We start from the raw sequence: 12,711 nt of genomic DNA on the forward strand, positions 1-12,711 counted from the left end.
ATCAGCCCCCGGCTAAGACCGCGGGGTAGATCAACTCTATTTGCTGATGCAGGAACACCATGTACTAAAGCACAGGAAATCGGGTCGTTCTCGCACTGTGTTGCCCATTTAGGTTAGCAGGTGTGTATATAAGAAGCTTCGCTTACACATCTCACGCTCCACCTTGCTTTGGCGACGGGCTATACCCTGTTCCACGGAACCGGGACGGAGGTGTCGAGCCGTGACGGGGTCTCCGCCGCTGTTCTCTTCCGACATGTACGCTTTCACGGCTTCCTTGGACATGGACGCCTTGGATGGTGACTCGATGTTGGTGGTTATGGCGGGTGCAGACCTATCTGGAGTCTCTCTGTTGAACGCGGGCTGGGTATCAGACTGATGGGATATCAAGCAAGTCTTGCACCGTGGTTCGGTCAGACTGGCTCGTTATGAGAGAGAAGGGCATACGGAAAAGAGTTTGAAGAAGTGCTTCTCGCGGCCTTGAGATTGACGACCACGACCAGGAAAGAGAGCGAGAATTATGGTATAAGGAAAAAGGGGTTCAAGAAAATCTGCAACGTCTTTGGGGGTGACTTGCCCCCATTGACCGACTTCATCACAGTGGCTTCTATGCTTTGGGAGCCGAATGTAACGGGGTAGAGAAGGGAATGAAGTGAAGTTCGATAAGGTAATTCAATAATTGTTTTTGAATGCAGTGGTTCAACGCAGCTGAGGCAAAGGTTGGAATTTGTTATAACAGGTACGCCTTCGCCATAAACATTGTGGAGCGGGCTTGATTAATAACGCTTGGAGATAACAGGCATAGATAAGATGAGGATGCACCACCGTACATACCCTCCATAGGTGCAGCGGTCTGAGGATCCGGCCATTGGTGGAAGTGTTCAGCAGCTTGTGCGGCGAGTGTGATTGGTTGGGGGCTTCAAGGTAATGATGACAAAGCCTGGGCCTATACTTCGGAGGGAGAAAGGGAGAAATGGAGGATGGTACCTTGAAGAGAAACCATTTTTATACCTTTACGGTGTGCGCGCACTGAAAAACAGTATGTACTTGTTTTGTAGGTCTACAGGAGGTACGTTATGAGTGATTGCCTTTATGTATGCGGATCATGGGGACCGTCCGGCTCTGCGAAGTCGGTGGTTCCTAAGATGCATAACACGCGAACTATCACATCTGCCTTGGGCTGACTTGGGACTGCCTTGAAGCTGTTAACCATAAGTATTTCCCCCGCTCCATTTTTGCCTATTCGTTCCATCTTGCCTTTTCTCCCGCTCGCTGGAGCAAGATGAGCATTCTGCCTCCTCACCGTAAATATACGATCGCGTTGCGATGACAAGTTAAGAGAGTGGAATGATCGTGTATTTGACTGCCCTGTCCGGTATTATATCCCAAGTTGGATGTTGCGTGAAGAGTTTCATTTAGAAAGCTATATTACTAGGACAAGATAGAGAATAAAAGAAATAGGAAAGGTGAACATAAGCAGCAGCATGAGAATGGTAAAGATAGCGCATCCGACACAAGCACCCAAAATATGTCGGCTTCCTTTTTTCTTTCTTTTTTTCTCTTCAGAATAGCCGGCACCCTGGATGCGCAACTTTGCTCTCCAGCTTACCAGCGGCATGGGAAACTTCGGTAAGGAGGCCCATTGCGCTCTGCACGCAGAACCACCGTTTTTCGATGAGTTCTTGCAACTGGCTGTGACTTCGGTCAAACCTGCTTCTCTTAAGATTCCGTCCAGCTGCTACGTGTTCGGACCTCGTACCAATCGCTGCTGGCTGGGCTGGGAAACGTACATGCATTCATTGGCGCGCGCTCTGGCACGGCAAGGGGTAGAGCCCAATACCTCGGCGACCGATCGGATCTCCGGTCTTTGTCCGAGTAGGAGGACGGATGGTGTCAGGGCAGCTGGCGGACGGACCGTCGTACGTGAAGTACGACATAGATTGATTCACTGCTTGCACTGAGCCAAAAGGCGGCCGGCTGTTGCCGCTGATGTTGCGAGTGCGTTCATATGCACATAGAAGGTCATTTTCGAAGCTTCTTAGGAAAACCTAACACTGTCCCGAAGGAAGAACATAGGCTGGAAGAGATCAGGAAGTTGCCGCGTGTATTAAATGCCCAAGCCCCTTTTTCTGTTGTTGTGGCCACCCTCGTTACCCCGCCGCCATTATCAGGAAACTTAACCCAGCATTTGCCGCCATTTCAATCGGTATTCCGTTGCCTCATCAGGAGAGCGATAGAGAAGCAATCAGCAGAGCATCGAATGCCCCTAGGTACTCTCGGTGTCCTGCCCAGGTCGAACGCCAACGATCTCCTATGCGGACTTTTCCTATTTTCGTGGCCAGTAACATCGTAACCTCCGTTGAATCCCAGTCAAGGAAAAGCATTGAAAATAAGGGCTGGAGAGCGAGATAAGGAGAGGATAAAAAGAGAATAGGAACTGATATGGATGCCCTTCATTTCCTGCAACCTGAAAACGCCAACAGTAACTTCGTGAGAGCCGTGGAACGTGATGTAATGAAAAAGCTCTTCCGAGCAATCCTGAAAATTCAAAGGAAAGGTAGGGGGCCCAGGTGTGACCTTTTCCCTCCAAATCCTGCGCCCTACCGCTTCCCTGCACTCCTCGCCTGGAACCGTCAAAGAAAATCAAAATTCGACGACCTCTTCAAGGCAGCGCAGCTTGAGATCCGAGGACGTGCAGGAACAGGTGTTGTGGCCAACCGGTTCGAATATTGGGGGGAGGGGTATCCATCTGCTCTATGTATCATGGCGGCATGAGACAGGTACATTGTGAGATTCGATCGCGCGCACTGGCTGGTATGGGAAGGTACCTAGCACAATGTGTCGGTTGCTGAGCCGTTAGGCCAGTTTGGTGTCAAATGGCGGGACCGATCAAGCTTAACCTTATCGGGTGGATTCTGACCCCACGCACCCATAGCGCGTCGGGACGGAGCAGCGAATCAGGCAAAGGCGTCTCGACTGTTTAAGTAGGTATGTCGGAGTGTCGCTCAAGGTTTACCGGACTAGGTTATGCATATTCTTGTTTCAGTGACATGGCTTGTTACTCATGTAGAGATCGAGGCACTCACACAAGATTTGACAATGGGATCGATCTTCTTAGCTAAGCAGAAGTCCCATTTAACTTCTTGAGTGCCGCCGCGATCTCGCGCCCAACTTTAGCCTGCCGGTCGGCGCTGCTCTTCGAAATTGAGTCAGGTCGGAGGGCCAAGGCGGTCACGGGGTCCCCGCCTTCGTTCTTGGTCGACATCCAGGACTGGACCGGCTGGTGAGACGTCAAGTTCTTGGTCTTCATGGTTTCTCTAGAAACACTGGTGGTTGGTTAGAGAGACCCCTTCTGAGCCGTACACCACGGGTGCTCATGGCATGTCGGCCATGGGGATCCTCATGGATTAAGTATAATTCGCAGCGCGGATGGCGCCAAAGGAGCGATAACATCACCTCGCAGACTAATAACGAACCAAAACTTAAAGAAGCTACTGGCTTCATCGGTTCTGACACATGAGGAGAGCTTGACAAAACATGTACTGACACGAGTCGGAATCAGAGAAGGTGGACATAGGTGGGAGACATAACCCTCAGGATATACATACCCGTTGCTAACGGATCGATCCGAAGTGCCACCCACTGCGGAAGATTTTGCGGCCAGGAACCGAGAGGATGGATATGAGATCCAACAAAGTGATAGAAAACGAATTGAATATTGCAAGAAGGGTCAAGATGCAGTCTGTATGGCTCGCTGACGTTTTCAATAGGTTCAGGTGGGGTGGCGGGGCCAATGGTGGTGAGGGCAAGACGGGCGAGACCGAGGATGGGTGTATTGGCCGATTCTCTAGTAAATGACAAGAATACTCGAATGGTTTTCGTCGCAGAGCGTAAGGGTTTCATGGTGTTTAAATATATGACCATAGACTATATACTGGCACTGGTGGTTTGAAAATGTTTCGGTGACGGGACTGATAGCTTGGGGTGAGTGGAGTGTTACAAGTCGGGTACCACGCTACATGCGGTCGAGGGGGGTTGCACGCTGCACAGGATGGGGTTCAATGCTCTCCAATGGAAAGGGCTGACTATGGTGGAGCCTGTAAATTACGCTTTCTCGGGGGGTATCTCGAACAAGCGCAGGGCAGTTCAGGGCGGCGAACATGCGAATGTTATTAAAGAGGCAGAGGGAGGGGGGCGTGTTATTAAAGAGGCACCTAACAATAATGTAACTTGTGCAAACTATGGGCAAATGGAAGCTGAACGGGTAAGGGACTGGGTCAAGACAACCAAACACCATCCCATCAGCTTGAGCCGCATGTATCCAATGTGGTTCGCCTGGTACTCCAGTCAATAGTTAATACTAGACGGAATTGGCGCAGGACTTTCTCATCTCATGTCTGTCTCGAGGAGCCATCATTTCTGAAATCTTGTGCGCGATCTCTGTTCACTGTTGGAAAAGCATCTTACACAGCTACAATGGAGATGTTCTCCCCATTCCGAAGAGCATCGAGCACACAGTCCAGAAGGACTTTTTAATATGTAAAGAAGGCGCCTGGATTGCATTCCGACATCACTTACTGACCTGTATGAGTTCTTCAACCCTGCTTACCCGAGCTGACGTTCAATGCATGTGTAGCTCAAACCCACCGTAAATGTAAAAGTTCGGTGATATTGATAGGGCACTATCAATGCTTTCTGTCAGCACTAAAACTTTTGTCGTTTATATCGCTCAGGGTCATCTATTACATATGGCTTGACCGGACTGACAAGGGCGTGTTGATAGCTTTCCCAGGCGATAGCTGCGCCTTTTGCTGTCTGTAAGACGACCTGCAGCAGTGGCCGATTTTCTATTCCGCATACGGGTACTCTGTCGTCGATCGGACCACGGGGCTCAAGGCAACCATGACGCAAACACAATTCCAAAGGGGCGGCTCTATTTACGAATCAGCCGAGCTGCCTTCATCTTATCTTAACCTATTAGTTATTGCCAGTATCTATTCTATCTTTATCTGCCATCATGACAGAAAGGAAGTCGCCGATAGGATTACAGGACACAAATAAGCACAACACAGGGCCATGACATCACGCAAAAGTCGGAAACACTCATGAAATGCACTTCACCGACTGTCATAGTCTATATTGATGATAAGTCAAGATGTGCAAGTTCGGACATGCAAAAGGATTGAGAGTCAATGTACTATCCAATCATGCGGGCTTGATAGCTAAGGCGGCATCTGGAAAGATTTGGGCTGCCGACCATAACTAACATAGTATTGCATTGCTGGGAAGATCGAGCTCTTTTTCCTTTCCCCCCCTCTGTAATTCATTCTTATCCCAACGTTCTCTTAGTAAGTAAAACATGATGCCCTCGTCTCTTTGAAGAAGTCAAGGAAAAGAAACCGAGCAACGAAATCAGACAAGGAGAACCAATGAGAACCAAAACATGACTGCGAGATTTAGACGTGTCCTTCGCCTCGGTCCCAACATCATGCAGCCACTAATGTTGTATGAGTGAGATTCTTATGCTGTGGATCGTGTCATGCGGCAGCCAGGAGAGAGAAACGAGATGAAAAGGGGGTAATATTCAGGACATGTTCAATATACCACCAATCCCGTGCGACCGTATCTGGCACTTGTATCCTAGGGAAGGGAAGGATAAGAGAAGAAGCAAGAGAGGGGAAAGAATGTGGATGGGGGCATGCGACAGGGGACCAAGTCCGCTTTTATCATCGACTTGTCCAATAACCCCTGGTCTTCTGTGGCCATTTCTCCAAGGCAGCCAAGTGGATGCAATCAAATAAGCATAACGGGAACCGGTCGCTAAGCTTTGTTCATCTCTCCCCAACGGCGGCTGCTAGCTGCGCTAGGATCTCGTTGGAGAGCCGTTGACTCGCTCGGTGGATGATCGGGCATTTTTGACAGGCGTCCGAGCTTGTCCTGGGATGGGCTCAGATGCCAAGCCCCATCTGCCAAAAAACGAGTCTGGGCCAATCAAACACCCCTGAAGTGCTCTTTGAAGTGAGCACCTCGTAAAACTGGAAAATCGCCTGGCGCTGTGCTCGGTGTGGATTTTCTATAGCAAGCCTTCACTTACACAACGCGAGACATGGTCAGTAACACTTCTCGGTCACCAGGAGAAATGGCTTCAAGGCTTAGCACAGAACCGAACTTACAAAGTTCGAGAAGTAGGCATAGTTCGGTCCATGAGTTGATGTTTGCGTGGACGAACCCCCGTTCAGTTGCGTGAGAGATGCCGCCATCTCACGTTCGACCTGGGTGCGGCGGCTGCTCACGCTTTTGGAGGCAGAACCGTGACGGAGGGATAACGCAGTCACAGGGTCTCCGCCGCTGTTCTTCTTCGACATGTATGATTTGACTGTTTTCTTAGACATGGACGCCTGGGATGGGGACTTGGTGTGTGTAGCAATAGCATGAGATGGCTTGTTGTTACGACCTAGCCTAATCATACGGCCTAGACCCACAATTTACCGGCACGGAACTACTATACCCCGACCAGGCTACGATACTACCGATACCTATAAGACCGCTAGCTATATTAATATGAGCGTACCTATACTCCGCGACCGGCCGCCGCTTAACGCGATGCCGCCCCCGGACGGCTATGGGACGGATAAACATCCTCGTAAGGGAAAACTAAGGGCGGAGGTTACGTGACGGATTTAGGGGATCTAGGATAAATCCGGCAGATCCAGGTTTGGGATCTAAAGGATCTAGAATAGATCTAATAGATCTAAAGAATTAATAAAAAAGGGATTAAATATATAACTACGAACGTTTTTTATATATTTTATATAAATATTCTTTATTTTAATAATTAATTTAAATATTAATTTTAATTTATTAATAAAGTATATTATTTTAATAATTTTATTATAAATATTTTTAAATTTTATATTTAATTACGATTAAATTACGGTTATTATTTATTATACGTTTAAATATTTTCTCGTATTATTAATATAAACCCCCGTATATTTTATTAAGGTTTTTATTAAACCTTTAATAATATTCGTTATATTTTAATTATTTTTATTTTTACGAGTTATTATTTAAACCTTTAAATAATAACCTTATAAGAAACATATTTACTTTAAGAAATAACGCCCCTCGCCACGATAAGGACGTTACTTAACCTGCTTTTAATATAAAAATCGAAAATAATAATAACGAAAACATCCTTATTAACCCGAGCGAGCTAGTTAAATAATTTAAGCGATTTTAATAAGCGAACGCTAATTATTAATACTACTATACTAAGCTTAAAAAAGAGCGCGACGCGCTCCGGGCTTAAGTAGCTTTTAAATAAATAATAAACGATATCGATAAGCTTCGTAAAAAGGTTTAATTTTTACGAACTACTATTAATATTATTAAAACCCCCGTCGCATTTAAAAACAAGGTTAAGATTAGCGTATTAACACTATTCGATAAAACGAGCGGGAACTTCCGAGAATTCCTCGTCTAAGTTAAGGCTTACTAAAGATTTTATAAAAAAACGTTTAAAGATCTAACCTAGAAAGTTATTTATACGGCCTCCTTTTTTAAAAGAAAAACCCTCTTATAGTTTAAACCTTATTTAAACGAACTCGTAAAACGCGATTAGTAAGTTAAACTATACCGTATCGAGACCTAGTAAATCTTTAATAATTACGACAGCTTCGAGAACGCTCTCAAATTACTTTTTTAAGATCTCGACGAAAAACGATAAGCTAAAAAGGAACTCGAGCACCTTAAGTAAAAGGGATCCGTAATAACGTATATCGTAAAGTTTTAACGTATTATAGCTCGTTTAAATTATACCGAAGCTATTAAAATTATAATATATTACCGAGGATTTAAAAAAGAAATTAAAAACGAACTTAATTAATTAAACGCCCCGATTACTTTCCTCGTATATATAAAACTTACTATTAAGATTAATACGCGCCTATACGAACAACGCCGCGAGAAATAAGGCGGATAACCCCGGTAGAACGAACGAACCAGGGCTAATACGAGACGACTATATTAATAGGTTAATACTTAAACGAAAATAATTACCGTATACGAACACTATAATAAACCTATAAACCTCGACGCTACTAAACACGATAAAAATAATAAAAAGTAGAACATTACTTGCTATAACTATTTAAAAAAGGGATACTATGCTAGGGAATACCGAGGACCGAAGAAGGTATTTTAACGTGTTTTAAAAGGACGACAAATTAACATTACTAGGAGTAAAGCTACCCTTATAACGGCTATTAACGGAAGTAGCGCTAACGACATGCTAAACGTGCCCCACGGCAGCCTATCCTGGACAGCCTATTACGATAATGGATGCACCACGCACCTAGCGGACAAGGAAGGCACCGGATAGTTCCTAAAGGCCCCGAAAGGCAAGTGTTACGACCTAGCCTAATCATACGGCCTAGACCCATAAATCGTTAGCACGGAACTACGATACCCTGATCAAGCTACGATATTATTAGCGTTAACCGAACCGCTAGCTATACTAATATAAACTTACCTATACTCCGCGATCAACCGCCTAGTACGACGCCACCTCGATAAAACTATAGGACGAACGAAGCGCTTACGAAGGCTAAGGACGAACGTTACGGGACCGCGGCGTCCCGAGTAAGCCCGCTAAAATGGATTACCGTAATTTAAGGAAGGGATCACCGTAATCTAACCACGGGATTACTATAAATTAATAAGTAATTTAAAAAGATTAATAAAAAAAGAATTAAATATATAATTATAAACGTTTTTTATATATTTTATATAAATATTTTTTATTTTAATAATTAATTTAAATATTAATTTAATTTATTAATAAAATATATTATTTTAATAATTTTATTATAAATAATTTTATTATTTATATTTTATATTATATTTATTTTTATAATTATTATATATTATATTAATAAAAATAAATTTTTATTATATATTTAAATATTTTTTCGTATTATTAAATATAAACTTTTCGATATATTTTATTAAGTTTTTATTTAAATTTTTAATAACGTTCGTTATATTTTAATTACTTTTATTTTTATAAATTATTATTTAAACTTTTAAATAATAATATTTATAAAAATTATATTTATATTTAAACTTTATAACACCCCTCGTTACGAAAAGGCCTTTATTATTACCGTAAATACCTTTTAACGAGATCTTGTTATAAAAATAAATAGCGATAATAATAACGACGGCTTTATTTATTAAATATTAATTAAACGAATTAAAGAATTTAAATAAAAAAGCGTTAATTATTAATATTATTACGCTAAGTTCGAAAAAAAACGTAATACCTTTTTAATAAAAGAAAACTTAAAATAAATACCCGATATTAATAAGCTACGCGAAAAAGTACGTCTCTTTTATACCGCCGTTAATATTATTTAAACCTTTATCGCTTTAAAAAAAGGAATAAAGATTAATTTACCTACGTTATTTAATAAAACGAGCGGGAACTTCCGAAAATTCTTCGTTTAAATTAAAACCTATTAACGGTTTTATAAAAAAATATTTAAAAACCCTATTTAACGAATTATTTACGCCGCCTTATTCCTTAAAAATAAAGTACTTACTTAATTCGAACCTTATTTCGATAAACTTATAAAAAGCAATTAATAAATCGAATTATACCGCACAAAAATATAACGTATCTTTAGAAGTTACGATAAATTCGAGGACGCCTTTAAATCATTTTTTTAAAACCCCGATAAAAAACGATAAATAAAAAGAGAGCTTAAAACTTTTAAATAAAAAAGATTAGCCGTATTTTATACCGCCGAATTCCGACGTATTATAACTTAATTAAATTATACCGAAGTTATTAAAATTATAATATATTACTAAAAATTAAAAAAAGATATTAAAAATAAACTTAGCTAGCTCGATACCCTTAATAATTTCTTTTCGTATATAAAGCTCACAATTAAGATTAATACTCGTACATATAAATAACGCCGCGAAAAATAAAGCGGATAATAATAATAAACTAATCGAATTTAAACTAATATAAAATAACCGCGTTATTATTATAATATACAGCCCCGAAATATTACCGCGTATAACTATTATAATAAACCTATAAATCTCGATACTATTAAACATAATAAAAACGATAAAAAATAAAACGTTACCTACTATAACTATTAAAAAAAAGGGTATTATTCCCAAAAATACCGAGCCCCGAAAAAAGACTTTTAAAAAGTCCCAAACGGACGATACATTAACGCTACGACGAGCGAAGATGTCCCTATACTAGCTATTAAAAGAAGTAACGCTATTACCGATTACGGGAGCCTATCCTAAATAGCTTACTACGATGATAGGTATACTTTCTACCGAGCGGATAAAGAAAGAACCGGATAGTTTCCTAAAGCTTTAAAAATAAAAAAAGCCTTAAGCGGAGCGTTATTATAATAAGTAAAGATTTCGCCTTAACTTATAATCTCGTCCTTAATAACCCTAATAATAATAATAAAATTATTAATTAAAAAAAACAACCCGCTAATTACGAATAATTAATCGATATATTAATAAGAGAACTCGTAAACGAAATTACTAGGTTTAAAAACTTTAAAAATAATAAATAACTAATTATCCTAAACATTCTTTACCTAAATTTAAAATATTTACGCTAAATATTTATTACGGTAAGATTCGTTTAAAAAATCCGCGGTAACTACGTAATAAGTAATAACCCCCGAATCTTTTTTATAAACGAAGTATACTTTATGTTTTTATAAATCTTATATATATATAATATTTATATAAAATATTTCGTAAAAAAACTTAAAAATAAATAATTTCCTTAATAAATTAATAAACGAGCTATTACGAACCTATACCCCGACTATATAATTAAAAAAATTAAAATATCGATCCTTAATAAACGACGCGCGTATTTATTAATATAAGAATATCCGAGGTAGTTACGAAAATATTACTTAAAAAAACGGGACTAAAAGGAGTATTTCGAAAATTAATACTTCGAATACGCCTAGAAAAAATCGCGAGCTTATAAACATTTAAAAAAAAATACTTTATATTTTTAAAATATATAAGCGTACGTTTAATAAGAAAACCCCTTTATTATAATTAAAAACTTATAAAATATTTACGAATTTTAACGAACTTAATAAACCTTTAAGTTATTTAAAAAACCCGAATTTTAAGTATTAAAAATAATATTTTATACGGGGAAAAATATAAAAACACCTCCGTTAATATATTAAGAAGCTCCTTATAAAAATAAAAGGGAATAATAACGATAATAAAACGGTTAGTCGCGAGAATTTATTACTTACTTAAAAGAATATCGGTTAAGTAATAAACGCCGCCGAATATAAAAAGATAATATTAAGTAGACTAAAAAAGGTCCCTATATTAAATAATAAATAAATAAGATATTTATAAGTATATTATTTTAATAATAAATATAAAAAGAATTTATATTAAAGCGTTACTCGATAACGAAACGTAAAGAAATTATATCTTATTACGAATCGTTAACCGCTTAAAATTAAAATAATAAAAAAAAGACGCCCTATACCGATTTAAAACCGTTAATAAAGGACTTATAACTTATAATAATAAAGAAATATAAAAAGAAGTCGCGAATTTTCCGGTTAATATCGAAAAACGTTACGAATAAATTATATATAATATTATAAACGTTATAAAATACGATATAATTTTAAAAATATTTTAATTATAAATAAATAATTTTAAAATTAATTAAAAAACAGGCTAACTTTAATAAAATATATTAAAAAGAGGTTTAATTAATAAATAACGGTTTAAAAAATAACTTTTTAATAAACTTAAAATACTTAAAATATATATTATTATTAAAAAACTTAAACCGAACGTTATAAGGATTATACTAAAAAAGTATCGGTAATTCGAAGCTCTCTTTAATAAGAAATTAAAAACAGGCTTACCGCTTTATACACAGTAGGATTACGAGATACCCTTTAAAAACGGGAAGGAACCCCTATTCATACTTTTATATAAATTTAATTAAGAATATAAATAAGCTTTAAAAGAATATATTACGGAGAACCTCGAAAAAAGAGTTATACGATTATTTATATCGCTAATAGGCTTCCCTATCCTCTTTATTTTAAAAAAAAGTAAAAACGGGAAATCTAAGTGGCGTATATATATTAATTACCGAAAGCTTAACGAAATTATTGTTAAAAACCGGTACCTTTTATTTTTAATTAGCAACCTACGGAATAAGCTATTATATATTAAAATCTTTATAATATTTAACCTGTTTAATATATATAACTTAATTCGCGTTAAGAAAAGAAAAAAATAAAAAACCGCGTTCCGAATAAAGTATAAATATTCCGAATACTAAGCTATATTATTTAAATTAATTAATATACTAATTAGCTTTTAATTAATAATTAATTATATCCTACGTAAATACCTTAATAAATTCGTTATAATATACCTCGATAATATCTTTATTTATTCCGAGAACGAAAAATAGTATAAAGAGTACGTAAAATTAATACTTTAAAAACTGCAAGACGCTAATTTATTAATAAACTTAGAAAAAAACGAGTTCTATTAACGAATAATTACGTTCGTAAAATATATAATATCCCCTAAAAAAATATAAATAAAGTAATTAAAAATCGTAATAATTAAAAAATAGCCTACGCTTATAAACGC

At 38.3% G+C, this 12,711-nt stretch overlaps 2 protein-coding genes across 2 annotated transcripts; both read right to left on the bottom strand.

Annotated features, from left to right (window-relative positions):
* Positions 1-3,115: 3,115 nt before the first annotated feature.
* Positions 3,116-3,307, bottom strand: PG994_002446 (uncharacterized protein; the record flags this gene model as incomplete). Its single annotated transcript, XM_066853855.1, has 1 exon — positions 3,116-3,307. The coding sequence occupies one exon, from the start codon at positions 3,305-3,307 to the stop codon at positions 3,116-3,118; it is 192 nt and encodes a 63-aa protein (XP_066721996.1).
* Positions 3,308-5,945: 2,638 nt separating this feature from the next.
* PG994_002447 (uncharacterized protein) lies at positions 5,946-6,362 on the bottom strand (the record flags this gene model as incomplete). The annotated part of the gene is made up of 2 exons (XM_066853856.1): positions 5,946-6,050; positions 6,171-6,362. 2 exons carry the CDS (start codon positions 6,360-6,362, stop codon positions 5,946-5,948), a joined length of 297 nt encoding a protein of 98 aa, XP_066721997.1.
* Between the last annotated feature and the right edge of the window lie 6,349 nt (positions 6,363-12,711).

The sequence above is a fragment of the Apiospora phragmitis genome, assembly GCF_038363925.1.
Source record: "Apiospora phragmitis strain CBS 135458 chromosome Unknown utg000002l:1.0-5516284.0:1.0-5523493.0, whole genome shotgun sequence".
NCBI lineage: Eukaryota > Fungi > Ascomycota > Sordariomycetes > Amphisphaeriales > Apiosporaceae > Apiospora > Apiospora phragmitis.